The sequence below is a fragment of the Apus apus genome, chromosome 1 (genome assembly GCF_020740795.1).
Source record: "Apus apus isolate bApuApu2 chromosome 1, bApuApu2.pri.cur, whole genome shotgun sequence".
Taxonomy (NCBI): Eukaryota; Metazoa; Chordata; class Aves; order Apodiformes; family Apodidae; genus Apus; species Apus apus.
Window position 1 is genome coordinate 140,801,476 of NC_067282.1, and position 27,658 is coordinate 140,829,133.

General features: G+C 48.6%; 1 protein-coding gene across 2 annotated transcripts in view; it reads right to left on the reverse strand.

Moving 5' to 3' along the window:
* LOC127379777 (chromatin remodeling regulator CECR2) overlaps nucleotides 1–13,731 on the reverse strand; it is a 99,482-nt gene extending 85,751 nt beyond the window's left edge. The window contains exon 1 of one of the 2 annotated variants that reach the window (XM_051607894.1): nucleotides 13,459–13,731. In XM_051607894.1, coding sequence (XP_051463854.1) covers nucleotides 13,459–13,638 — 180 coding nt within the window. In that variant the 5' untranslated portion in view covers nucleotides 13,639–13,731. The remainder of the gene's footprint in view (nucleotides 1–13,458) is intronic. The other variant, XM_051607904.1, reaches the window with a different exon arrangement.
* Between the last annotated feature and the right edge of the window lie 13,927 nt (nucleotides 13,732–27,658).

The window sequence follows — 27,658 nt, forward strand, 5'->3', positions numbered from 1 at the left end:
ATCAGGTAATCTCTGTATCTGATTAGCACACTAATGAAATAATGTCTTCCAGTTCAAAGCTGTCATTCCAATCAGGAGACAGCCCTTCAGCTAGAAGGAAAAGCTGGCCAGGTTTCCATGGGCTCAAGGCTTTGGATTTTCCAGGGAGGATGGAAGCAGGGAGTGGAAACCTTTTCATCTTGCCTCTCACTGTATCTACCACTGCACAGAACATCACAGATTCCCCATTCAGATGGGTGAGCACATTGGCTCCAGAGAGGCTTCCTGATACTCCAGGCAAGCATCCAGTGTCACCACCACCTTGTCCCTTCTCTTGCAACTCCAAATGTCCAAGAAGACTGCAGATGACCAAAGCCTGGGTAGCACCAGGCTGTTAGCATATTGCCCAGGCACTGCCAACTGAGAGATCTGCTAAATATGTGGGGCACAACTCCGCTATGGTCCGCATGGGAGAAGTCACACAGCAAAGCCATTATAGCACTAAGAGGAAGCCAGGAACCTTCCTCCCTCCCCCACATCAAGCTGTGCTCCTGTGTCATATGCAGTTATTTCCAGCCTGGGGAAAAGTGCAAGGCAGCAGCTGTCACACGAGGCAAGGACTTGCCCCTTTTAAACAGGGATTTCAGGACTAAATGACCCATTACAATTAACACAGCTGCAAGAACTGGGACACTTCCACGCAGCCGGAGAGGGGCTTTGGGAGAGGGGGAGGAAAGAAGGTGACAAGCAGAGGGTTAGGATCATACTTCCAAGACCTGATGTGGAGTCTCCCACCCCCTCTGCTTTTAAAGTGTTAGCTCAGCTGTCTCCTCTTCCAACTGCTACCACTCAGCCTAATCCCAGCAAGGTATCCAAGTCAGGGTGCACAACTCAGCCCAAGCCCACCACACCACCTCCTCCATCTGCCCCTTACTTGCACCACTGCTCCTGCTCACACCTAGCTCAGAAACTCCCTTTCCCCAAAGAGCAGTGCTGGCTGCTCCACTGCACAGCCACATCGTGGCTGCTTTCTCCCTAGCCATGCACATGCTGACTTTTAATTAGCTAGCCCTGGTTTATCAGAGGAGCTGCAGCAGGATGTGGTTTAGCATGACCGAACCATCCCAGCGTTTATCCGAGGAGTCTGACAGATGTTGCTGTCCATGCTCAAGCCTGTGCTGCTGCATCTGTACTTCTGTACGTCCTCTACTGCCATTTAAATGCTAACTCAGCTCCAAGTGCCACGGCTGCCGGCCCGCCTTCGCACCACAGGGTGGGCATCCCTGTTTCTGAGCGTTAGATCACCTTCCCCATGACTCTCCCACTCTCCTGGAGAATTTCCCAGGAAAAGAGGGGAGTCTCCAGGGTGCTCACACTGATCAGCACTAGTTTTGTTTAAGTCACCATGCTGAAAATGAATACAGAGAGAATCCCAAGAGGAAGCAGAAAAATTGTGAGCAGTCCCCAGCCAGCCAGCCAGCTGGCTTTCTATGAGAACACTGAAGTGTTGACACTTTTTGTTGACCCCTTTTTTTCCTGAGCATATCCCATGAATGAGAGAAACAGGGTTGCCAAGAGGGAAGATGTAGTTCCCTCTCTTCTCTCTGCTGACTACAGCCATTCCAAATGAAGGAAACTGGTTAGATCAAGAAAATCAGGCTTGGACAGCACAATGAAGCATCCACTAATAATCAATCCCTTCACAGCAGCCTTTCTGCCAACCAGCTATGGACTCAGCAATGACTATAAATTGTAGCTACTTCTCTAAGGGAAAACAGCACAACATCATATGGTGGCCCATGTTCATCCTTTAATTCTGAAACCAGTCCTGCTTAAAAAACAAAACAAAACAAAAAACACAAAACCAACCAACCAAAAAACCCCAAGTCTTTCTAACTGCCCATTCTGAAAAAAACCCAACCCTGAAATCCAAAGCTGGATTCTTCTCAACTTGTGCTTTAGCTAATCACAAAAAAAAACCCCAACAACCCAAAGGTGATTAAACTTGTGTCATAAAAGTTAGCAGAAAATTCTAAAAATGCTGAGAGGAGAGTCTATTGGCTACCAAGATACTATTGTCACCCCTATATTTCTGGCATCCATCCTCAGGAAGTCCAAAGAGGAGAACCTGCCCAGGCAGAGCTGCCCCACCACTTATTAACCAGCCCACAGATGCAACTTGAGCCCTACTTAAGCACAAGCAACAGAAGCGGCCACCTGGGGACCTGCATTCCTTGACAGCTCTGCCACTGCCACCATGCACATTCCAGCCCCCTCATCCCCCAGCCCTGAAACCAGGTCATGGAGGCACAGCATGACCTGATCTCCACCTCTGATAGCACCAAGCCCTGTCCCATCCCCTCCTGCCACCCTTGCTGCAGTCAGGCCACATGTGCCGCGCTTCTCCCCCCACCCCAGCCAAGGAGCACAGAGCAAGGACACAAGATACCCACCCACACATGTGAAGGGACTCCCTCTCAATGCCACGGCTATTTGTGGAACAGCCATCATCCAAAACTTCCCAAAATGAGAAAGTCCGGGTGTTTGGCAGGTCAGACGCTTACTACAGTGAGTAGTTTGTTCCGCCGAGGGACTCGTAACACCCTCCCAAATTACACATTGCCCTTTACAGGGCACCGCAGCAGCTGGAATCGGCTCCCTTCTCACATTCCTCAATAAGCACTTCCATCGGAGATCAGAGTGGATGCAGGGCATCAGCTGCAGTTAAACATAACTGAGAACTGGCTTCCCTTTCCCCATGCTCCGCGGCACTATCTGAGGTCTAAGAATATCCAGCACCACCCACCCTGCTGGGGCAGGGGGAGTCAAGTGGTCCGAGCTCCCAGGCATTACAGATCTCCCTGTTACAGGAGACTTTCACTCTGCCTCCCTCAAGCAGCAGCCTTCAGCGGGGCCCCCTGATAGCTGGTTGAGGTCCTACAGATCATGGAAAGATAATCCATTGCACTACTAATGCACTACCGCAGCTGTCCATGGAGAAAATCCCCTTTCAACAAAAAAAACCCAAAAAACCCCACAACAACCCGCAAGCCCTTTGATCCTCTCCAACACACAATTATCTTGAGAGCAAAATAGTCTTCTGTGCCTCAGCACCTTGTATCAGGCTGAAAGAAAGGAAATCAAGACTGCTATTCCCTGTTTATTCTACATGGCTGCCCTGTTGGACAAGGGAAGTCACTCCAGCCTCTTTGGGGTAGGCAAGCAAATCCCATTGGGTAGATACCTGTATTGCTGGGTGACCAGAGCCTAAGAGAAACTATTTGGGGCAAACATAGTCTGTTGGTCGGCTTGTTGTGTTTTTGTTGGTTGTTTTTTTTTTTGTGGGTTGTTTTTTAAAAGCCTAAATTTCTAAGAAAGAATCAAATTTTTCACTCTTTTGTTCTTGTGCAAGAGTGTCAGCTACAATGAGATTTAACTGCATGTTCAAGTCTGACTTTTGAAGGAACGATTTAAAGGAGAATATAAAGGTGACCACCATCAACTTTAATTTAAACCTCTTCTAACCAGAATGTTAACTTAAAGAAATAGAGCAAACCTTGACATAGTACCAAAAGCAAGCGCCCAAACCCTTTTTAGAGAGTTCTGCCCCAGGTGCCCCCCTAGCTGCATGACCTCTTGTTACCTGTGCAGTCTCACTCCACCTGCCAGCCAGGGCTGCAGTGTGATAAGAGTTTCTTTCAGCGGAAGGGTCAGCTATAAAAAGCTCTTCCCCTCCCCACTGCCTGATTCCATTCCTGTGTCACTGCTCCAGTCATGCTGGTACAACCCTTTTGTGAGGCTGCAGAGGGAGATGGCTGGGGGAGTCACTCCTGGTTAGATGTAGCTCACTTAAAGGAGAAAAAAAAAAAAAGCGTTGCAGTTTTTAATCTGGGTGAGCAGTTTTACTGCTATCTGTGACGGGTGGCAGGAGCTGCCGTGGAAAGGCAGCTTGAGAATTGATGTCTTCAGGTTCCACCAGACACTGTTCATAAGTCCACACTAACAACACAGGGAAACTGTGTTGTCAGACTCCTCAGTGAAAAATACAAAAATAGGAAAGAAAGAAACAAAAAGTCACTTCTCTAAAGCCCCCAAATCCTATTAATTTCAGAGGTTCTCAGAACTGTACTTCGTATAAGGATTTTTTGAAAACTCATCTAAAAATCCCCAAAAATTATTATTCCTTGTCCACATTTCTCCATCAATCAGCCATTAATAATTTTGAATTCTTGGCTGACTCAACAAAAAGCAACAAGAGTGCTGGAGCCTTGTACATGCAGTTTCTTTAGTGAGTGCTCTCCATACTTGGCCTCTGCGATCATCCCAAACGTGTTTAAATGCCACTGCACATGTGGCCTGCCTGGGAACTTCATGGGACAAGGCATGTTGTTTGCAAGAAAAGGATGCAGAAAAGAGAAGTAGAGAAGCACTGAGACACATCAGACACATGGAGGTGAAGATCTGCCATGCTCCATATTCAGACTGGGAACTCTCCTGAAACCAGGACTCACTTTTACTTGCAAGTGCCATGTAGTTTGCATTTGAAAATACATTTCAGTTTTACAGAGCACCCTTAATGTCACGAAGCAACTTCTGTGCTGGGCTAGTAAGGGTTAGGCCTTAGTGAGGTCTTAAAATACCACAGGAAAGCACAGAAGAGGTCTTGCTTGCTGGGTTAATTTTTTTCCTGGCTTATTTTTCAGCATTTAAGCCTTCCCAGCACACCAGAAGAGGGAGCCTTTGACTCCTCTCCCATGCTCATCATTTGTTTTATATTAGCAACAATGACAAGCTCTATTAAAAGTCAAGCTCTTTAAGTGAACTCTCACCCTTTGCCTCCTAAAACAAATAGAAAACCCGAGCAAGAAAAAAAAACAAACTCAAACGAAAAACAAACAACCAACCACAAGCTTCTCTGCCTTGTATTACGGATATATAAATATTTTTCCTGCCACACAACTCCCTGTGTACAGGGCTCATCAGAAATGAGAACACTAGCTCTGCGGTCCAAGCCTTTGGCCGTGCAAAGCTCCAGCCCCTTTACGGCAGGCTTAGCTGGAGAGAAAGAGCCAGAGAATTAACAGCTTTACCAACAAGGAGAAAAAAGACCCTTCAGAGCTCCTTTTACATCACCAGCCCCAGCACCCAGAACTAAACTAAGGCTAGAGTTTCAAGAGGCACAGTGGTTTGACCCAGCAGCTTGCGGCCACCAAAAGCAGGAGATCCCACTCCCACCACAGCACTGCAGGACTGCAACCCTCCAAAAGTCTGGGCAGGACCCAGCAAGCAGCTGGCTGGCACCGGGGAAAGGGCAAACCACAAAGGCAGAAGCACAGCCAGGGTAAGAGCTTGAAAGGGACAGAGATCGTCCTTCTGGAGGCCTTCAGCCCCCATAACCAAAGCTTGGTGTTTCACCACTCCCTCAGCAGCATGTGTGCCCTCCTTCCCACTGGGCTGAGCATGCCAGCCTGACCACATTGATGTAAAAACCAACAGAGACCACCACCACCCTGTTGCTGAGCTAAGCTATGTTAATATAGGGAAGAGGAAACCTTTAAAAGTACATCAAGGGACTGATCAAGCTTGCACTGCTTAGATCAGTCCCAAAACTGTGTTTAACCGGTGGCCTGGCCCAGAACAGAGGTGGCCTACAGACCATTATGCCACTCATCTTTCAAATTGTTTAGTATTAACTTTACAGACTGCCTTCTCCAGCCAGCCCTCAGCAGCCCTGTCCTGGGTGATACCAGCAGCTTTGCTTTTTCAGTGGAAAGCTGGTGTTCTAGTTAGGAATTTAAACTTCATCAAGCAGTTGAACCAGCTTTGAAAGGAGTTTCCACCTTGGGCGGTGAGGCCACCTGGGAGCAAAGCAAAGCCCTTGACTACCATGAGCCCACAGTGTCAAGTTATTCCCCCGTTCCCAGTAAAAGTGGACTTCAAATCCCCCTCCCCCCCCGCAAAAAAAAAAAAAAATCAGAAAAAAATGAGTGTTCTGGCAGCAAGCAAACCGCACTAGGACCACTTTTCCCCATCAGCTGTTTTCTGTGCCTCACACAATAGGCCAAAAACCCCTCCTAATCGCAGGAGCCCTCCACCTAACAGGCCTGCTCTCGGGGCCCTCCTCCCCAGGAACTGGGGGAGAACTGGGGCACAATAGGAAGGAGACCGGCTAAAGGGAATAGATCTGTTAAATTAACACATTTTCTGTCAACCAAATCAGCTGCCCCTAGTGCTATTGTTGGTGAAACAATGGAGACCCCAGGAATGGGCACCCATTAAAAGGAACAAGCCTGCTGAAAGGATACACTCTGAGGCACAGCCTTGTGTGTTTAACAGGATTCTCTACTGTAAGGAAGGAGGAATCACTAGGCTGCATTGTTCCCACCACCACAGCAGATGCTGTTGCTTCTGGTAATGAAGAGCAGGGGAAAAAAAATAATTTTCATACCTACCTACAGTAAGGTTTACACGACAAACTTTTAATTCGGGAACTTTTAACTCTCTGGCTGTTGTCATTTCTGCCTATAGGCCTTTTCTTGAGGAGATTTTTGCCTGAAAGAAGTCTATGAAAGCATCCATTGCCATTACAAAAGTTAATTCTTCACCCTTCATGCAGGCACTTAACAGATGCCAGGGGCAGAATGGCACAGCTCTGCCGGCATTATTCGCCTGGAGAGAAAGACCCGCAGTTAAGCAGGTCTACATATAAAGCTGCAACACTTTAAAGGTGTTACTTTGAGTTTGGTTAGAGCAAATTCCGAAAGGAGCAAACTTGAGGCCTCATTTAGATGCACTATGCAGGGGTTTACATCAGCTGCACCGACCTGGTACAGGGTTGTGGTAGAAGAGTCTTTGTAAACAAAGCAAAAGGCGAGGTCATATTTAAGCTACTACACTTTTTTTCTTTCTTTCTTTCTTTTTTTTTTTTTTTTTTTTTTTTTTTTTTACACCAGCCGGGATAGACTTGCACCGGATTCTGTTAAATTCGTTTTTAAACAAGTTCAGCTAACATCAGAGTCAGCTGCTCTAGTGGAAGAGGTAATTGCTTCCAACTACTAACACCACAGAAAATCTGTAATATCAGCCCCCGTGTACTACATCCAAACCTCTGAAATTCTTATCGTGTTCCTCTCTCTCTCTTCAGTCTTCAACTGCTACAGTCATTCTCCAACTCCCCTGTCACCTAACTCAGATCCATTCAAAATGTTGCTGTCAAAATAACCTTCCTCATCCATTGTTCAGACACTCTTTGGCTGCGTGCAGTCACTTCTGGTTTCTTTTCATAGGCTTAAGATAATGTTTTAACTCGCATATCAGCCTCCTGAACTACCTATTCCTTCTTTTTTTGTATCCCATCACACTACAGTCTCATTATATAGAATGTAAACACTTGCTAAAAAGTTTAAGATCTACAGTAGGGAAAGATGTGACTTGCATTTGAAATGGAAACTGATATAATGCTTTCCAATTTGCAGACCACTTGAAACAACAGCTCTGAGAAGTATCTCTCTGCCTCCCCCTCCATTAATCTCAATGAACTCCAGAGCCCAATACTGACACTGTAAAGTGTTCATGATTCTATTATGAACAGAAAAACTAAGGCAGCAAAACTGAAAGCCAGCAAAGTAAGAACTGCTGCCAGAACATGGGGAGAGATGAGGCACCACCAAAACAACTAAACTGAACAGTGGATGGGACAGGTAGAAAGAACAATAAAACCAGCACTAACTCTCCACTGCATTCTTGTGTTTCAAACTTGATTTTCAAGCCCAGACTTTCTACTCAGATTAAGCCAATGCTGCCCTAGGGAAGCAGAGCCACCATGGAGAGACTGTGGTACACAACCTGAATTCACACCTGTGGTCCATAAATTAATCTCTCAGCACAATGGGGATGGACACTTTTTGGTATGTTTGAAGTCCATTTTTTCCAGCCTTGTCTACTCACCGTACTTCACCTCTCTTTGCCCTGCCAATTACTCTACCTTTTTTCAGAAAATTTGCTTTTTCTCAAGCCAGGTGCTTTGCAGGAGAGTGAAATTCTAATGAGTAGATCGATTGTTGTTTCAGACAAGTCAGTGTCTGCTCCCTTCCACTTTAACGTTGCCTATTGCCAATGGGCAGATAGATGGCAAGAGGGACCAATATCCTGATGCCTCAACTATTCTACTGAAAAGGCATTTAAACTAGTTTGGACTTACCCTCTATGAGCAGAACTGACGTACATGAAATTCACTGACATTTTGGTCAGCTTCCTGCACCTACTTGTCGCATTTATCTTAACTAGATTCTAGGAAAATTTAGGAAACTACCTGGCCATCTCTGCTACCAGACAACACAAAAAGGCATCAGCAGATGCTGTATATGCTATTGTAGTGCAAATAATAATGCAGTATCAGAGCAGAATAGCTATACAGGGGTGAAGTTTAGCACTCGGGTACTATACCACACTGCCTTTGCAATTAACTCCATACAAACCACTGACTAAACAGGAAGGTTATGCCATTTTTGTGTCACAGATCATAAAGGACCCACCCAGAGGGCTCCACAGAGAAACTTCAGCTGAACCTAACATGACAGGACAGTGGAGGTCAAGGCATATCAGGTCCTCCTGTCCTTACATTTTCCTATTTATTAAAAATTTAACACTCATGGAGTTGAGTACATTTTAAAATACTTTTTCTTTTAAAGCTCTACCTGATTTGCACAGACAGAACAACCCTCTGTTCTTTGCTCTCTCCTTCACACAGCCACAGCACAGCTCTCCCTCTCTCCACACCCTTTCTCCTCTTGGGGAACCCATGGGAGCAGTAGCATCCACGGGCTTTCAACAGCCACATCGTATTCTTGAGAGAAAGTGCCTGTTCAAGAACTGACGTGGCAAATACCACACTACAGGAGGAAAAAGGTGGGCAAGAGCAGTGATGCCCTGTCTGTGGGTAGGACTGTACTTAAAGGTAGAGCCAGAGCCCGAAGTGCTAGGAAGGGGCAAGAAGCAAGGAAAAGCATCTTAAAGCCATAGTGAAGTTAACAGCAGAGGCAATTTGCCCAAAGGCGCTTTTAAAAACCACAGGAAAAGATTTATGTTTTCCCTGTGTAATGTGGCTTTTCCCCTTTTCCAAATAAACTATGTTAACAACAATGTTTTGACTATTTTCAAGCACGTTTTGGAAAGTCACCTCCCTTCGACCTACCCGGGCAGAAGTTCCTAAATGTTTTTAGCCCACAGCTCCTGGGAGCACATGCCAAAGAGCTGGGTGGCCGCGCCACGCTGGCTCCTGTCCAGTGTTTTCAAGTTGTGCTGAAATACAGTTGAAAACGTTAAATACCCTCCTAATATTTTCAACACAAACAATCCCTGCAGCTGCCAGGAGGATATTTCAACTGGAGAGGGGAGGGCACATAGCCAGGAGACACTGTCACAAGGGGTGTCCCACATTACAGTCCCATCTTGAAGAAGGAAACAAATCACTCCCTATCATCACTTGCACTAACTTGACCACGGAAAGCATCCTCTCTGTCCATCAAGGCAAGGCACTAAAAAAGAAAAAAAAAAAAAAAAAAAGAGATACATCCTGTACAGACAGACCTTCTCCTGCAGGAGCACTCTTGGAATAGGTAAACACAAACCCACTCGATGCAGATTTTTATAAACCACCAAGAAAGAAGCCACAACAACCAAACAAACACAAGCAAAAACCCACTTTTGAAGTGGCATGAAAGTTTTGTACAGCAGATGGCCGACAAGGCAGCCATTTAAAAGGGGGGGGGGAGGGAAGGAAAAAACCCACCCCAGAAGGCAGAAGCGCTCTCTGCCATCCTCAGAGATCCACGTAAAAACACATCGTGGAGCCGAACATGTCCCGGAGCACCCGCTCCTGGCCCACTGAACTTTTGACCTGCTGGCAGTGGCTGAACCCCTCCTGAGTCCATCACCGGGTGATGCTGCGGCAGAGATTTGAAAAGAGGAGCCCTGTGCCTCATCAGGCGCCTGCATCTGCCAGAGCCAGCATGGGGGCTGGCTGCATCCACCCCCTCCCCGAACAATGCCCAGGGCCCGGCCTGATGGATGCTCTTCTTTCTTTCAGTTTTGGACACCCCTTCCCCATAGTCTCTGGCTACTATGCACCGGTCCAGCAAAAATAAAACATCTCCTTCCCAGGTTTTCTGACATCCAGCTGCTGCTGGCAGCCCTGCATCTGGAAGCTTCACTTTCTTTTGGGCCAATAAGTAGAGGGCGAAAGGGTTGTATTTACATAGAAAGAAGAAATACATCTATATTTTAAAAAAGAGCTTTGTGCTGTCTCCCTGTACCAAAGCTCCCAAACTTCTCAAATACCATCAGCAAATCGGCTCGGCACAGGAGGGATGGGTCCAGATGGCCTGTCCCTACAGAGCCTTCCAGCTAGCTGTGGGCAGACTCACCATAGAGGAAAAAAAAAAAAAAAATCAGGAAGGGGAACAAAAACAAAAGATAACTACAGGGCTTTTTTTATTAAAAAAAAAAAAAAAAAAAAAAGAAACCCACGAAAAACCATATTGGAAGATGAGCTTCTGTCTGCTTTGGAAACTGCAAAGACTGTATCGGTGAAACCCTAACCTCTCCCTTCTCTAAAATTGTGGGGAGGGAGAAGAAGGGGCATATTTGTTACAAGTTTTGTTTAAAACTTACACTTTTTGTAGCAATGTTGTAAGAGTTAAGCACCACACTCCCTACTGGAGATACACTAGTATCAGGAAAAGAGCAAAACAAAACAAAAACCACCAACCAGGATTTAACATGAGAAAAGAGCTCGGCCCTTCTTGAAAAAGGAGAAAATATGTCCTCAAAGAAGAGCTGGCTATGTCCAGAGTAAGGCCATCCATCAGGGATACAAGACACAGTCAGATGGACATTTGCCACGAAGCTCACAAGTTTGAGTGTGACCACCCTCCAGCTGAAACCCTCCCAGGTGAGCCACCCCAGATCTCCATCTCTGCTTCCACACCCAAGAAAAAAGGTTGACCCAAATCACCTGCTTTACTTTGCATCCAAGTGGACTGGGGCACTCACCCCTGGATTACCCACCAGGCACGGTCATTTCTGAGGGATGGGGCAGTAACTTCTCAAATCGCTCACAGCCAGCCACAAAAACACACCTCTCCTCCTCATAATAACCAAAGCTAAAGTAAGAAAATGGCATTTGTTGATTACCGCAGTTTCAATTTCTCGTGTCTGGCTCAGATTTTATTTTCCCCTCGTATTTACCTGAAGTCTTTGTTTCCCCAAGACCCTAGAATGGCCACCTCTGTTAAAACAGATGCCCTTGAAGCTCAAAGCCCATCTCAGAGGCAGCAGTAAAATGACCAAAACAGGCACTAGCATTACCAGGTCCAGTATCAAAGAGAAGACTTCTTTATGCAGCTGAATAAAGTACAACCCAAAAATCACACAGAGCAGCACTCTAAAAAACAAACAAAAAAAAGTCCCTTCACTGGCCATGGTTTCAAACCACGAACTCTTTGGGCAAGCTCTTTGTGCCAAGTGCCCTTCCCAGATACCGCCGAAACCAGCGATGAGACGGGAACGACTACGGCAGCCAAGGGGTAACAAGATGGTGAGCTTCAAGGAACACCAAGTTTTTGTAAACCGCCTGCGCGGGGCTGCTCACACTGTGCCGGGGAAGGAGATTTACCCTGCGTGCCTGAGGGACGCCGAGTTCTGACAGCTGCATCCGCCCTTTCGCAGCATCCCGATTGGAACTGCGATTTCCAGCGTCCCTCGGACAAGCACACCATCCTTAAAAAACCCACTTCTGCCAAGCGCTGCAGGCCATCCAGGCGCGCAGAGGTTTTTGGGGACATTTTCGGAGGGCTGCTTCCACCCGGCAACACCCTCAGCAACAACCCGCACGCACTCCTCGTGCCCGGCAACATCCCCCCCTCCCTCAAAAAAAAAAAAAAAGCAAGTTAATTTGTTCCGAGTGATGTTAACTCCCCCACCCTAAGCGTGCTCCTGGAACCAAAGGGGAGCCCACATTTACTTCATTTGTGAAGCAAGCCAGATGCTAATTGCCTCCAAAGGTGAAAGGCTAGTGCCTTGGCCCTTTTATCATTGTAAATTCAGGTTCCTTCAAGACTTTGCGCTGCTGGGCCCGGAGAGCCTCTCCCTTTAATGGCTTGGCATCAATAGGAGGGGGAGGGGAGTTCCCTGTCGCAAGAAGTTGCATCATTGAGAGACCTTATCCCCTTTCAAGATTTCGCACCGCATAAGGGATTCCCCCTCTTCAGAAATTCACATCCTGCTCGAGGAGTTTTGCTCCTTAGGGCTTCGCGCATCCCATTGAACTTTTAAGCATCTTTGGAATTCGCATTCACGGGGCAATTACTGTCTTTAAAAAACACACGCCACCACGTTATTCACCCCGTTTATTGCCAACGCGCTGGCAAGAATAGCTTTTCACAGCAAGTACAAAAGATTTCCTACCAGGACACACTTTGTTTGTAACATTCGTAGCCGGAGCACAAAATATTTACGGAACGTTAGCCACGCACCCCAAAATAATTTAAATAAAATAAATAAATAATTTTTTTTAAAAAGCAAGAGAAAGTTTCTGGGGAAAATGGGTGGAAAGGGACGAAAGCCGAGAGTTTTCCCTAGGCGGGGGACAGAGGCGGAGAGCAGGCACCGCCGCTCCCCGCAGCCTCCGCGGAGCCGCACAATGAGCGGCGCGGTGCCCCGCCAAGCAGCCCGGCCTGGGGTGCGGGAGAAAAGCTGCACCTCCCGCCGCCCGGCTCGGGGACCCTCCGCGCCTACCCACCCCGCAGCGACACCGGCCAGGTGGGGGGACCCTTCCCCACACCCCACTGCCCCAACAAAAGGGACCACTTGGGCACAGCCTGAGCGGGGAGGGGACCCCCCCCCCGCAACGGCTGCGGGTACCCCCGGGAGAAGTGGGGGTTTCTCGGGCCAGACCCTCCAGTCGCCGCCACCATTTTGGGCCAGGGGGACCCACCGCCGGCTCCGTGTCGAGCACCACCACCCCCCCCCCCGCCACCACCACCTTTGTGTGAGGACACCGACCGGCCCCGGCGGAACAATGCGGCCCGGCGGCTGCCGGCCCCGCTCCGCCCGAGGCTGCCCCACCGTGCGCCCCGCCGGGTCCCGAGCCGGGGGGTCCTGCTGCCCGCCGCCCGCCGCCGCCCCAGGACGGGCGCGCCGAAAGTTTGCGAGCGCGCCCGGGAGGGACGAGTAAGTTGTTGCATCTGCCGCGAGCGGAGGGAAGACCCCGCGTCGCATCGCGCCGGGATCCCGCGGCTAGCCGGGGTGGGGGTGCGCCCCTGGCCACACCGCCCGCCGGCGCGGGGAGCGGGGAGAGGCTTGCGGGACCCGCCGGGCGGCGGGAGCGCAGCGGGGCCGGCGCGACGGCACGGGAACCGGCCGGGGGCTGCCCGGTGGGGCGGGCAGCGCGGGGGGGGACAGCGGCCGCCGGGATCTCACCTCAATCTCGAAGTCGGGCAGGCGGAAGGCGGTGCGGAAGAGGGAGCAGAAGTGCGCGATGGCCGGGACTTCCCACCAGGAGCGGAGCTCGTCCAGCGTCACCGCCGCCTCGGGGCCGCCGGTACCGGCCACGCCGCCGCCGCCGCCGCCGCCGCAGCCGCCGTCCTCCTCCGGGCACATCTCCCGCGGCTGCCTGCCTGCCTGCCTGCCGCCCGCTCGCTCGCTCCGTCCCTCACTCCGCGGGCGGCTGCGTGCCGCCGCCGCCGCTCGGCGATCCGGCTCCGCCCGCCCCCCGGCGCCGCGCCACGCCGCTCAGCCGCCGCCCCCCGGCGGCCCCGCGCTGCCCCCTCGCTGCCGCCCGCGCATGGGGCGGCTCGGCGCCGGCGCGGGGGCACTAGGGCCGGCGGGGGCGCTGCTGCTGCCCCTGCCGCCGGCAGCCGCCGCCGCTGCCCGGGCCCATCCTCCTCCTCCCCGCGCCCTGCAGGGAAACGGCGGCGCCGCCGGGAACAGATGGGTCCGGGCTGGGGACGCGGGAGGGGGCTGGGGGGCCAGGGGAGCCGGGAGGGGCGGGGCCCCGCGCTGGGAGGGGCGGGGCGCGGGGCTGGAGGGCCAATGGGGAGGCGAGAGGGGGGGAGGGGCGGGGCTAGAAGGGCCCGGAGGGGCGGGGACAAGAGGCGGGGGGCGGGGCCCGGGCGGCCGGCGGGGCTGCGCGGCCCTGCACGAGGAGGGGGCGGGGCCGGCGCTCATCACAACAACAGGCCCCCCCCGAGCCCGCCGGGCCACGCCCACGGGGGGGCGGGGTCAGCGAGGAGTGGGCGGGGCCGCGGGGGGGGGCGGGGCCGGTGTCCGCGGGCCGGGGCGGGAAGGGGCGGGAAGGGGCGGCCCGGCCCGGCCCGGCCCGGCTGTGCCCGCACACCCCGTGGCCGGAGCGAGGCGGCGGGACGAATCGCGGCTGAGGTGTCCCCCTCGAGCCAGGAGCCCCTGCCTGCGGGCTTCTCGCCTCCGGGGTCGCCCGCCTCAGCCCCTTCCCTCCCGCTCCGCTCCTGAGGGCAGCGGGGCTGGCTGTCAGGCTGCCCGGGACGGAGCCGCAGCCCTCTGGCAGAGCAGCAGGGGCGGCTGCAGCTGCAGCCCGGGGTGTTGCGCTCCCTTGGTGTTCTCAGGGAGCTGCTGGGGCTGGCGCCGAGTGGGAACCCTCCAGGATTTCTGTTCTCACTTTGTATTGTCGTGTGCGGGATCCCAGGCAGCACTTCTCGTTCTCCACATGCAGCTGCTCCTTCGAGGAGCGAGACACCTACTTCTGCCCTGAGGCGCTTCAGCGTCTCACCCTACACCCAGTCCCTCCCCTTCTCCGACTTTGAAATCTATTATGGAAAATCGTCCAGCAAAAGTGAGGATGGATTTATTTTTCTTTCGATGGCCTGCCCTGACCAGACACCAAGGTCCAGCGAAACACCCAGCTGGTACAGCTTTGCATGCTGTCACTGCATCACTTCACAGCCTCTCAGTTTGCCTCTGTAGTCCAGCTTCAAAAATGATTGCAAAGTATCACTGTGCAGAGCTGCAACAGCTTAGGGTCTACCTCCTACCTCTCGTGAAACCTTGGCAAAGCTGGGATTTAACCACAGTTTAGGACTTCCTTCTGCTCCTTCTAGCCTTCATTTGGCTGGGGACATTTTTGCACCAGTCCCACTTTTCCTAACCTTTTCCTTTGTTTGGTTAACTTCCTCATCTTTAGCCTCCCCCCTTCACAATTTACATTCCCTTGCTGTTTCCAGTGCCATCTCTGACTGGCTGAGGGTGATGGGCTGCTGCTCACGAATGTGAGGGCTTAGTGCAGGACAGTAGAGTGAAGACGCTGAGAACTCAGGATGGGGCTGAGGGCGATTAGTCCAGAAATGACTGGACAAGCTGTCTTGCCTGGTGCTCACTCATGTGTGTGCAAGGAAGCAGGGAAATGCCTGAGATGGGGTGGGAGGGGAGGTGGGATCTCCCCTCTCAGGGCAGCCTGAAGAGCATCTGCAGAAGGCTAAGGGGAAACCACGTCACAGATGTCCTGTTCTGTCTCTGACTTGGAGGCATCAGAGAGGGAGAGGCCAGTGGCATCAGTCTGCGTCGCTTTGTCGCTGCTGAGCTAACACCAGCTGACATAGAGCAGTCTGATTTCACAGTCTGCAATCTCAAGCATGTACTTTTGAGACTTTCAGGGTTTCCTCTCCCTGTTGTCCTTCAAAATGAACTTGGCAACAGGGAATAAGGTGAAGGCATAAACTCTGTGCTGTGCCCTAAGCCACTGCCTAACAGATTTGGCCAAGGGTGGGAACAGCTAGTTTAGAGAAGAAACAAATCAAGAGACAGAAGTGTGGCTTGGCAAGAATGAACAAGCTCTAATTTCATTGCACTTTTTCATATTGCAGGATCATGGGATACCCAGTGAAATTGGAAGGAAGCAAATTTAAAATGGTGCAAGGAAATATTTGTACCGTGTATAATTAACACATGGCATTTGTTACGATGAGCTTTCATTGAGGCCAGGAGATTAGCAGGATTCAGAAAAGGATTAGACATTTATATGGATACTGAGAACATTCATGGTCACATTAGACAGGATATAAATACATTTTAGAAGGGATATAAATCCTCAGGCTTCAAGGCACAACACAACCACTAGCTGGTGGAGAGGGATTAGGGAGCAACCTCCCTTGCGGCCAGGTTATTCTATGATTGTCCACTATGGGGTTTCTTGCACCTTTCTTTCAAGTGTCAGAGAGTGGCACCTGTTGAAGAGAGAAAACTGGATTAGGGGGGCTACTGGGCTGATCTGACATGACAGCTGCTGTGCTTGTTGGGGGACCATGGGTGACCACTTGAGAAATGGAGTGGCAAAGTTGGTAAGATATAAGGGGTAACATCAGGCCTCTTATATCATTTCCCAGACACAGACCTCACTCTTCTTTGCTGTTTTACACCCATAGCATAGATTTCCAAGGCCTTCCCCACCAAGGCTTTTGCCAAAAGTTGCACTGTTCAATCAGTTTATCAGTTACCTTTTTAAGTACAGTCTTTGTGTCTCTTTTCCCCAACACCCTTTGACTTAATTTATTATTTGCAGGAGGCCAATATGTTATATTGACACTTTGACTCTGTTTCAAGGCACAGTGACTCCAAGACTTGATCTTGAGCAAGGCAGCATCAGATCTTTTGTGTCTTGTGTCTGCCTGCACTGAATTAAACCCGCTCCAGCTACAGTATGGTAACTGCTGAAGAGGAGAACCCAGGCGAACTTACAGTACTTTAGTAACACATAGGATGGCTATAAAATACCAATAGCACTGCCTGAGGAGTCTTGGAGTGACAAATTCTCACACACTTTCCTTTGGGCCAGTTACAGACCTCTGCAGTATTACTTAATGCCTGACTCTTCCACAGAGCAAACTTTTTGTCCTCTGGACATGTGAGGGGAGGGCACTTTTCTCTTGCTCTGTCCCGACATTCCTCCCTGAATTCCTGTAATGCCCAGCCATGGCTTATCTTATGGCTGCATCTTTGCTTGTTCTTGACATTAGGTCAAATAGCTTTGTGGCATCCCCACTCTCTGTCCCACTAAGGATTTTGAGAACCTTTATGAAGACTCTCCATCTCTCCTTCTGTCAGAAGAGCTATGGTCCCAATTTTACCTAACATTTTTTGGTATTAATTTGGCTCCCTCTATCGTCCCCATTATTTCTGTTGGACTCTGTTTCCTCTTACATTGTTCTTTTTTAGGGAAAAACGCTGGGGGCTGCCCATGATCACTTAGGGTTACTTCACTTTGCCGCATTCTTAGACTGTTTTCAAATCACTTCTTTAGCCTTATTATTCAAGGACAAAAATCTCTGTTCTCCCACTGCTGTTCAAAAGTAGGTAAAGACTCAGTGACTACAATATGGCTTTTCCTCTTCTTTGATTAATATCTCCATTCACAAATGTGTGTACTTCTTTCCTTCCAAAGCATCTTTGCTTATGTGTTTCCTGTTTACCAAAACTAAAGCCTGCTCTCAGGAATGTCCTTTCCCAGTATGCTATATTCTTCCTCTTGATATTTTTTTTTTCTGGGCTATTGGTAGGACTTCTACCTACCGATCTTTCAGTTCAATATCTAATCCAAGCTGCTCATTGCCCTCCATACTTACACTCCTCTCCCACCTTCTGTGCTTTTTCCCTTTCTTCCTTCCCAAAGTCGCTGTAAATTGAGTGCTTGTACCATGTAGAACCATGCTAAGAAAGAACTCTGAGGCTGATGGACAAAGTGGAAGCCTCATGTTTTTGTTGTTCAAGGTCATCTCTGGAATTCTGAGCTCATTTGCTTGAGAAAAATGCCAAATTTAAGTGCCAAGAGGAAATAAAAATGTTGCAGGAGATGCAGGGACTGAATGTCCCCAATCCTGTATGACAAATAATTTTGTCTGGAAACAAAAAGAGGACGGGAATCTTTCTGCTTTCTCCAGAAGGACCTGCAATATGTGCTCAGTTTGGCAAAGCTTAAATGTAATCCTAGGTTAATGACAGGTAGACCTCTTGTAGCCTGCCTCTGAAAGAGAATGGGTTATAGACAGGTACAGCTCAGCTCCTCACCAGCTGAAGTGATATTAACATTCATAAGGATCTCTTCCAAAGAACCCACTTAACTTCCTTGTGTTTCCACTTCATGGCTATAAGCTAAAGCCCCACTATAACATTCTACAAACTAGGCACAGGAAGACCTGCAGTTTTCCTTTGTAAGGACTCAAAGAACTTGCAGAAGGACCAGCCAAACCTCAGACTCTGTTCTCACTGGCAGCAAATTCTCAAGAAGCACAGGGCTTTGGAAGGTGCAGGTTTTCCTAATTCAGGAGAAACAATTTAAGAATAGATTAAATCCAACTTTTTTTTTTTCCCCAAAGCAACTTTTGCATGTCGCTGTGTTAATTGCTTCAGCTCCCTTCTCTACCACATCTGAAGTTTATTGCTCCCTTGTTTATGTTGACCTTCCTTGATAATCTAACACTAGCAAATCTCAGTACTTGAAGCAGTGGCCTTTGCTTCTCTTTGCTCTCTGAGTTATGAAGTGAAAGACAGTTGTGATTTAGCCTCCTGCTCTCACCCCGAGCCACTTCTGTCTTCTAGGACTTCTTGTGTTTTGATTCATCCTCAAGTTCCTTGCTCTCTTTTCAAGGCCTCCTGAGCAAAGAGATTTTCTGGTTTATGTAGTGTGGCTGAAAAGCCTTCATGAACAGAGCAAAGACCAAAATGGAGCACCTAGCATCAGGGATCTGGCCTTAGTACATTAATCTGCCTTCTGAGTCAGACAAGTCAAGGAAACTGAGGCACATACAATGAAAAGAGATCACAGTTTTTTCTGGGCAGTGGTGGGGCTGGGGCCATGGAGGCAGCAGAGGGGATCACAGAAGAGGTGTGAATGCAGGTGAAAATTTTTGCTTCCTCTAACTAAACCAAGAGAGCTGAGAAAAGAAAGCCATGCTGGGTTTTGAGAATTACTTATTTTGAATCACTGATTGTGATTTTATAAGTAAGGACAGCAGTGGTGCACAAGGGGCTGAAGTAAGATGCATGAAAGCCAACAGGAGTAGAACAACAAGATAAGTCCTGTTTCTTTGACAAGGAAGTGCTGAAGGAGAAGAAAACAGATTTGGAATAGAGAACATGGGTGTAGTCAAGAGACCGTGTCGGATGAGAGAGACAGAAGGGAAGCAGGGGATGAGAGAAACTGGTAAATGCTGTGAGAGATGGGAATTGGAGGAGTCTATGCATCTGCTTCCTGATTAGAAGGGAAAAGTCAGTAGTCACAAACACTCAGGGAGTGGAAGGAGTGGGAATGCTGTGAGGAAGAAAGGGAAAGGGGGGAGTGGCTGAAAGAGATTATAAAGTCAGGGAGGGAGTAAGTAAAAAAAATGTAAAGTAAGAGAAAAAGTAAGAAATGCAAGGTCAGGAAGGAGGCTCTGCTGGTGAGTGGGATCCTGCAGGGTTGAATAAGTAGGTGAGATGAGGGAAGTACAAAATGTGAGGTCTGTGCAGCCTAACAATGTGAAAATTTAACTTATTAAAATAAAAGATGAGGGAGTCAATAAAGAGGAGAGACAGATGTTAAGGCAGAGAATGAATAGGGAAGAGATTGGTGGGCACAGACAACAGCTGCTGAGTGGAGGCATGAGAGAGAACAGGATCTGCCTGGACAATGCTCGAAAGCGTGGGAGGCAGGACTTGGGAACAGGAGTAGCACAAGAAAAGCTGGCATTCTCACTTATTTGGCACTGTGCTGCAGCAAACTAGCTTGCATATGGTCTGTTCCTGAAGTTGGGTATATGGTATCAGTACAGCTACATTTAAACTTCAGCTAACATAAACAGGGCTGCAGAGTTAGCTGGGACAAACATTTCCTTTTAGCTTTGAGTAACCACAACGTTTTCCATGATTCCTGCAGCCTGCGTCATGGGCAACATAGGTTTGAGGCTCAAGAACCTGTTGCTTGGTCAGAACGTATCCTCCAACTTCTGGCATGCAGACCCAAGCTGTGATGCTGGAGAGGATGTGTGCAGTGGTTGTTTCATCTCCTGGACATACACATTCAGTTCGTTTAAGGTACAAGTTAATGTGAAAGCAGTCACTTCTGCAAACCTGAGCTAGCATCTGAAAAACCGGTTGATGCTCTTTGCGAGTTACTTCAAGACACTATTTTCAGCTGAGCAAACTATTGGAAAGCAGCACTAATTTCACGGTACTGGAGTACAGCCGCTCTTTCCACGAAGCATAACCAGCAGTGACACTTATCAGCATCAGTTTAGGCAGAAAACTGCCAACATTTTGCCATTTATAGCTGGTATTGGCTCTCTTAGTCAAAAAACATCTACCTGCTGGGAACCTGGCTAGCACTGGTGTGGCAAAGCATCCTCCATCATGGCTCCTCTCCTGTGTCCTTTACTGAACTACCTATCAAACCAACAGATCTACACCTTAGGTCTCAACAGATTTTCTGCTCTTAATCCGTCTGGGCTGAAAACCACAGGTTGTAACTTAATGTTTTGCCCCCTAGAGAGCAATCAGCAGGCGAGTGATAATATGTGGCAACAGATTTAAAGCCAGGGAATCTGGATCTTTCTCAGTCTTCCCCAAAGAGTAGCACTGAGAGGGGCCCACTATGTACGTGTGCGTTTGTGGTCAGCCATGCTCACAGCTGCTGCTGAGCACTGCTCCATACATCTGGCAGAGATGAGTCAGGCATGGGCTGGCTTGAACGGCCACAAAACAAGATGGGGAGTGAGCGATCTGCCCTGGAAACCCTGGTGGGAAGCAGAGGGGAGCAACACACAAACTCAAGCACTTTCGTGTCTCTCCAGGTCTGTTGTCCCTACTTCTGCCATCCTCACCACTTCCACAGGCAGAAGTGCTATGGCATAAACAAAGAGATATTTTAACTGTTTCCAGACCAGCAGTTAGCAGGGGTGCTGATGGGCACGCTGTGTGCTCCAGCCCTGGTTCCTACAGACCGCCTCCAAACTCCCGGCCAGAGGCTCATTGGGATTCACTGCCGCAGCCGGAGCTGGTTCGGCTCAGGTGCAGCAGGGCCGTGGAGGGAAGGCAGGCACAGGGGGCAGCCCCAGATGAAATGCAGAGGATGCTTCCCAGCAGGGCAGTGCTCTGTGCCTAGAGGAGCTCCCCATCAGTCACTCCGGGAGAGAAAAATGATGTTCCTTCAGGGGAATTAAAAGACCATTTTGCTTACAACCCATAATGATTCAGGTCTCTATTCAACACCTTCTTCGAGGAGGATTAAAGGTATCAAAGCTGCTCTGGCTTTTCTTTGTTGTAATCAGCCTTCTGTAGTCTGGGCCTAAATACGCCATCTGAGGGGACGCTTGATTTTTTTGTCTGAAGCTGCTGATCTCGCACAGCTACAAGAGGTGTTGCTGGGTACCTATCTGTCCAGAGCAAGAGGGTTTCCATGCAGAACTGGTGCCAAAGCTGAGCTCCCCATGGAGGTTTCTGAGCCAGGTTCAGTGTTGATGTACACCACTAAGTCCATGCAAATTTAAAAATGGCGTGGTTGTGTGCATACCAATTGCTGCAGCCGCTGTGGGGGCTGGAAAAGCAAGACCTGGGACGGGTCTTTAAGCTGAGGAAGTCCTTTCCAGCACTTCATTTGACACCCACCTGTTAGTTGCTTTTCCTGCTATGCCGCTTCTGTGGTGAGTGCAACTGCCGAACGCTGACCTGCTGTGACTCCACCAGCCTTCATTTTCAACCTCACCGGTACCTCTGCTCTCTGCTGCTGCATTTGGCTGGGGAGGTACTCAAATCCCGTTCCTTCCCTAACACTCAACAGAAATTAAGTCATTTATTTCTAAACCCTGCTAAGAACGGGACACTAGGTTATACTGACACATGCCTTAGAAATAAGGCAGAGCCTCACAGAGAGCTGAGAAGCCATTCAGACATTAGCAGGACTGAGTTGTGGTTCCAGCTCTTTCACTGAATTGCTCTGTGCCTTTGAGGAAATCAATTCATATACAGTTTCCTTGTCTATAAAATGGGAATGGCCATATTTAGATACCTCAGGGAAGCTGTGAGGCTTGATTAGTTAATGCTAGAGTCTTGTCAGCTCTCATTACCATGGTATCTCAGTGTTCATTGCTTTGAAATTGTGAAACGCTACATACATGCTGAACATTGTTATTCTAAGTGAGGTGGAGGAACTTAATACAGTTTTACCATAAATACCAAAGGCAGGCATTTGGCTTTCCCAGTAATGGTTTTAATATGAGCTCTGGCCTACTTGGAGAAAAGTTTTCCTGACATAAGACTAAATTTATTTATTTCCAGAACTCTAATGTAGCTGCTCCTGAACCAGTTCAAGTTACACTTTTACTGGCTTACTTAGTTAAGTACATTCAATTAAAATCACCCAGTATAAGCACAATTTAAACTGGCTTAGACCCATCTTTGATTCTAGTGCAAGGAGAACTGCTAGGATCGCTTCCTCTGGCATAAATAATCCCGGCAGGTTTCAACGAGAACAAGGTCCATGGAAAAAATTCAAAATGTTTTCGGATGTCAAGCCACTCAAAGAAAAGTGATTGTAGGCAGCTTGAAGTGGGGGATGGAGGGCAGATTCATGGAGCAAAGGGATTTTAAGTGCCAAGCCTCAAAGTGAAAGAGCTAGTGACTAATTCAGTTAGTCATCTTCAGACCTTTCCCAGAACAGTCCTGCTCATAACTGGAAAGTTTTGAGATACTCAGCTTTTCTGTTGATCAGTTAAGGGTAAGCCTGTCTCTCCACAGGAGTACAATATTAACCTTAGAAACTATTTCCATTAATGCCAGAAATGCATTGGACCAGACCTGAGGTGCTGGCAGCAGTGCCAAGGACCTGCCTTTGCCCCTTCTTGCCCCAGCCTCTGCAGTAGTGGTGTCTGGTGAGGTGAAGGGTGCCTGGCTGGCCAAGGGGTGACAATCAGGCTGCTCTTCCTACTACATGTCTGGGAAATGCTTTGATACTTTACATTTTGCACACGCCAGCTTCATTCTTCCAAGACGCCATAAGCACATCCCTGTTCCTCAGCCTGGTGCCAAGCCCAGAAATGATCCTGCCCAGGGTCTGATGCAGCCTGGGCACTGCACTGTGAGTGGGAGCAGGAGGGCTGCAAGGCAGTGTGGCTGTTTCCATTACACACACTGCAGTGCACAGGGTGCACTGAGCAGCAGGAGCAGCAATGTGCGTGGCTACAGTCTCCTTAGACTCCCTGGTTCTCCCTCCCAGCATACTGCTTTGTACACACATCTAAAACTAAATCCAGGAAGCTGCCCAAAGGATTGCTTCCCGGACATGATTTGCATGGCAGTTGTCTCTTTGCTGATTAAACAACTGCCTGCTGGTAAGCAACCCTGCCTGTCTGATGGAGCCCTTGTGTCCTTCATGGCAACTCTACTGTTCAGAGACTTTGAGAGGTGTGGACTTAGGCCATGTGATGTATTTAAGACAGGCCAGACAATGACAGTGGCTAGTCCGGTTTAAACCAGCAGTGCAGAAGTGGAAAGAAAAGACCTGCTTCTGCCATTAGTGACACTGTCATCCCTTGACTCCTCCAGCTGGTTTTCATTTACTATCTTTCATCAATCACTTGAGGCTCAGCTCCGGGGTTTCCCAAGCTAATAGGATGTCAATACAAGCTGCTAGCACTCCTTACAGTCAGACACTAGACTAGAGGGATGCCATAGGCTCCTGAAGAGAGATCTGATATATATATATACACCACAGTCTTGGCCAGAGGAACCTCTAGGATTTTGTTCCCAGCTCCCCAAAGAGCTCTGGCAATTCACCTCTGCTTTCCTCTGAATTCAAGATGAGGGTCCTGCCACAAACGATCTGACTGTGGTGGAATGTTTGCTCCCATGGAAGCGCCTGAATTGTTTTAAACCTGTGACTTGATGAAAATAAAAGTAAATATGTAATGAAGAAAGACCTGCGTTAGCAGGGAGAAGGGCCAGCTGATTTATTCTTTCTTCTGCACTTAATAGCTTTCAAGTTTTGGGTTCCCACATCCAGCCTTCGTGGTTCACCCTCATGTCTAAGCCTCATTTTCCTGCTGGGAAGAGAGGGATGTATGCTAGCACTTTGTTGTCTGCCTCGCTAGACCGTGGCATTAAAAAAAAAAAAAATCAACTGCTTGAACTTCATGCTGTATGTAATCACCTAGATAAACAGTCTGATTTGCAAAAGTACTCAGCACCCAACCATCCTGCCAATTATCTGAGTGGCCATCTTTGCCTTGCCAGTTCCCAGGGGACACTCCCAACGATAGGCAGACAAAATGGGGGAACTTTGCTGGCAGCTCTGAGGGTGACCCCACTTTATGCTCTGGGTGAGGGCAGAATCTGCCCCCAAGCCTCAAAAGTGGCAGCAAGGCTTTGATTTATACATCTAGACAAAGCCCCACAGGGGAATGCTGTATGGAAATAAAAAGCATTATGCTGTACAATTAGAGAAGGAAAAAGACTTGGGGGGTTAAAATATGAAGTGCTCAAGCTATTAACCTTCTCATTTAGAAGCAATGATCACTAAATTATAGGGCATGTCTCTTTCTTCCACCTCCAAAGAATGGGCCTTTGAAGATGATACTGGTCCGTTATGTGAACAAGTAATAAAGCGTCATTAATCCTGCTCTGAAAATATGATCAAATACCAGCAGTGAGTCACAGCTGAGCCTGAGGGGGTTAAGGAACTTAAATCAGACAGCTAGCATGTCAGACAAATAGCAAACCCTCCCACTGCCTCCTGTCACCCCAAACACCCCACTAGGGCTGTCTCCATCAGAGACATGGAGCGTGTGGGCATGTGGACTCCACGAGGGGAAAGCTGGGTTTGTACAAGCTTGTGTAAGGTGGGATGGGAGGGATCTACAGGATGGGAGGCCTCTGAGGGAGGCCAAGGAGAGCATGGTAAGTGCATCTAGAGTCAGCAGTCTTCCCTCCAAGTCATTGCTGAAGTGTAGCAGGGTGCTGGGGGACAGGTAAGAATCTGGGGAAGAAGCGGGACAGAGTTTCCACTTCTAAGAAGTAATATTGTATATAGGTCCTAGTCAGCCCCGATGGTTGAAAATCCTCTGGCCTTGTCTGGGCACATTACGACCTGAGCAATTGCATTTTGCTGGTCTTAAAGCAATTCCAGGCAGCTTCAGCTGGAGGAGAAATTAATCTTCCCCTTCCCTGGTGAAATGTGCCCTGCTGTGCACAGTCTATGCTAGAGGCAGCTGGACTGCTGGGAGGAGGGAAAATGGCTTGTTAGTACATACTGCGGAGATGCTTCTGGATGGAACATGTTTTGTATGTTTGATCAGCAGTCAGAATGGACACTGGAAGGCCTCCGGAGGCAAGATGGGTCCTGCAGCCCACAGCTGCCAGGTAAAGTGGCAGTGAGCAGTCCTGACGTCTTGAGACATGCAGACAGGGCACAACACCTTCTCCTAACCCACCTGGCTGCTAACACCTGCTCTCCACCAAACACACTGCTTGAGCACATGTGGTCTCTGTGAAACAATAAGACAGGAGAAAGCCTTTGCCATCACAAGGGAGATGTGGCAGAGAAGTGCTCTCTCACCCACCATGGCTGGATGATGTACAGTGTGCAGTTCACACACCACAAGATCATGCCTGTCCTGCTGCTTCTCTGGGCAAGAACCTGCAAAGAGCACAGAAACAACTCTCCCTTCTTTTTGTAGAGCATCAGCTGTCACCAAGCATTGCTTAGTTGCCAGCCATGCTTCATGTTTAGGTCCACTGTTCTTTGATCTGGGGGCTGTGAAGAGGCAGGAGCAGGGCAGGTGTTTTTTTGGGTACATGTATGGAGCTGTACCCAGCTGAGGCACCACCCAACAAAAACCTCCTGCACATGTTCAGAGTGAGGTGGGATGGGGAGTGTGTCTCCAAGCCAGCATATGAAGAGCAGTGGTGAAGAGGCAGCAGCGTAGGCGTCAGCATGAGCTGGACCCGCCCACTCAAGCATGAATTTAGTTCATCAGTGATGTGCATGCTCACTCCTGTTATTACTTGGCTGGCAAGCTGGCAGATACTGTGGGTGTGCATGTCACTGTGGGTGTGCCTGCCCTTGCCACAGTCACTCACATTTGACAGTGTAGGCACATCAGCAACCTCCAGTCTTTGCTGGCCCAAGGGCACAAGCCGTAACTTACTGCAGGCAAGACTGTGCTTTGCTACCCTTGTTGGAAGTGGGAACAATGTCAACAGAGAATAAGGCACTGGTCATTGCAATCACCTGAAGAGCTAATTTTTTTTGTTACCTACTCAAAGACTTTGTTTGGGATGACAATACACATCCTCTTGGGTGTTCTCTAAATTACACTTGTAAGCAGCCACTGCACATTGCAGGAATGAGCCCTCTTCCAAACTCTTCTGCCCCCCTGGGTCCATCACCTGGCCTATTAATACATGACATTCAACTTTAGCTTGTGCTTGCCCATCAGCCCTGTGGCTCTAAGTACCAGGTTCCCCATGAGCTCTAGGCTGAGGTGACCATCTAAACGATTTCTGGTTCTGTGTGCTCAGATTCCTAAGGCCTCAGAAAGGAGCCCCAGCTAAGGTCACTGTTTCCTGGGAATTCTCTGCTTAGAGTGACAAAATTTCTCTACTTTTGTTTTTATTTCCTTCTCTAAATACCCATCACAACTCTACCCTCACCTTTCCAAAGCATGTGCATTTCTCAACTGATTTTTCTTTCCCATTGTTCTGCAGTAGCATCATAGGAGTCAAGTTGAAAGCAAAAACAAGCAAAAATTAATTTAGCGAAACATTCGGATACTGTTACAACAGTGATATTAAATATAAACCAAACTGACAGCCAAAATTCCCAACCCTGACTTTGAAGACCACGCTGGGGAAGATTAACAGACAGAAAGAAAAGTGAAGATGACTTGAAATAAAAGAGAAACCAGCCCAAATAATTCCTTTGCTCCAGCTGAGGAAAAAAAAACACAGGAGTGAAAGAACTAGCATAAATAGCAACATTTCTTTTGTTGTTTAATGCTATTAGTTTTAGTAGTCCAAACTGCTGTCAGAACAAGTGATCACTATGCCTCAAGGTCCTTGTCTGTGAAATTAAGGTATTAATAGTTGCAGTTATGTGCAATTTTATTAACAAGCTTTGTTAAATGCCCTCAGATTCTATAGGTGGAAGATTGTGGAGGCAACAAGTGCTGTAATTAACTGTCAAATATGTTGTTGTTTGCTACAAGGTCTGCTTAACTATGTGCTACAAACTCCATACACTAATAGCCATGCTTTGGCTTTATTGCTTGTGTTGATAGTCTTCGTAGTTAGGCTAGGCAAGAAATTCCTACAGTGTTACTAATGTCAGGAGTCTTGTGTGTGCATGAGCATGTCTGTGTGTTTGTGTAACCTATATAAACTGTCCCTTTTAAACTTTTCTGCTTAGGAAACTGCATGGAAACCTCAAAGCTATTGAGGAAGGAGCTATCTAGCAGCTCAGGCCAACTGTTTGGCTCTTCATCTGAAGCAGCAGGGGAGAGGGCAGGGTTTGGGAAAGAACATTTTACCTGCTGGCTATACCCGGAAGACTGCTAGGTAGCTCAGTTTGACAGCTGTCAGCCAGTGATGTCTACTCCTGACATCTCCTTGATCAATATCTGGTGAGAAA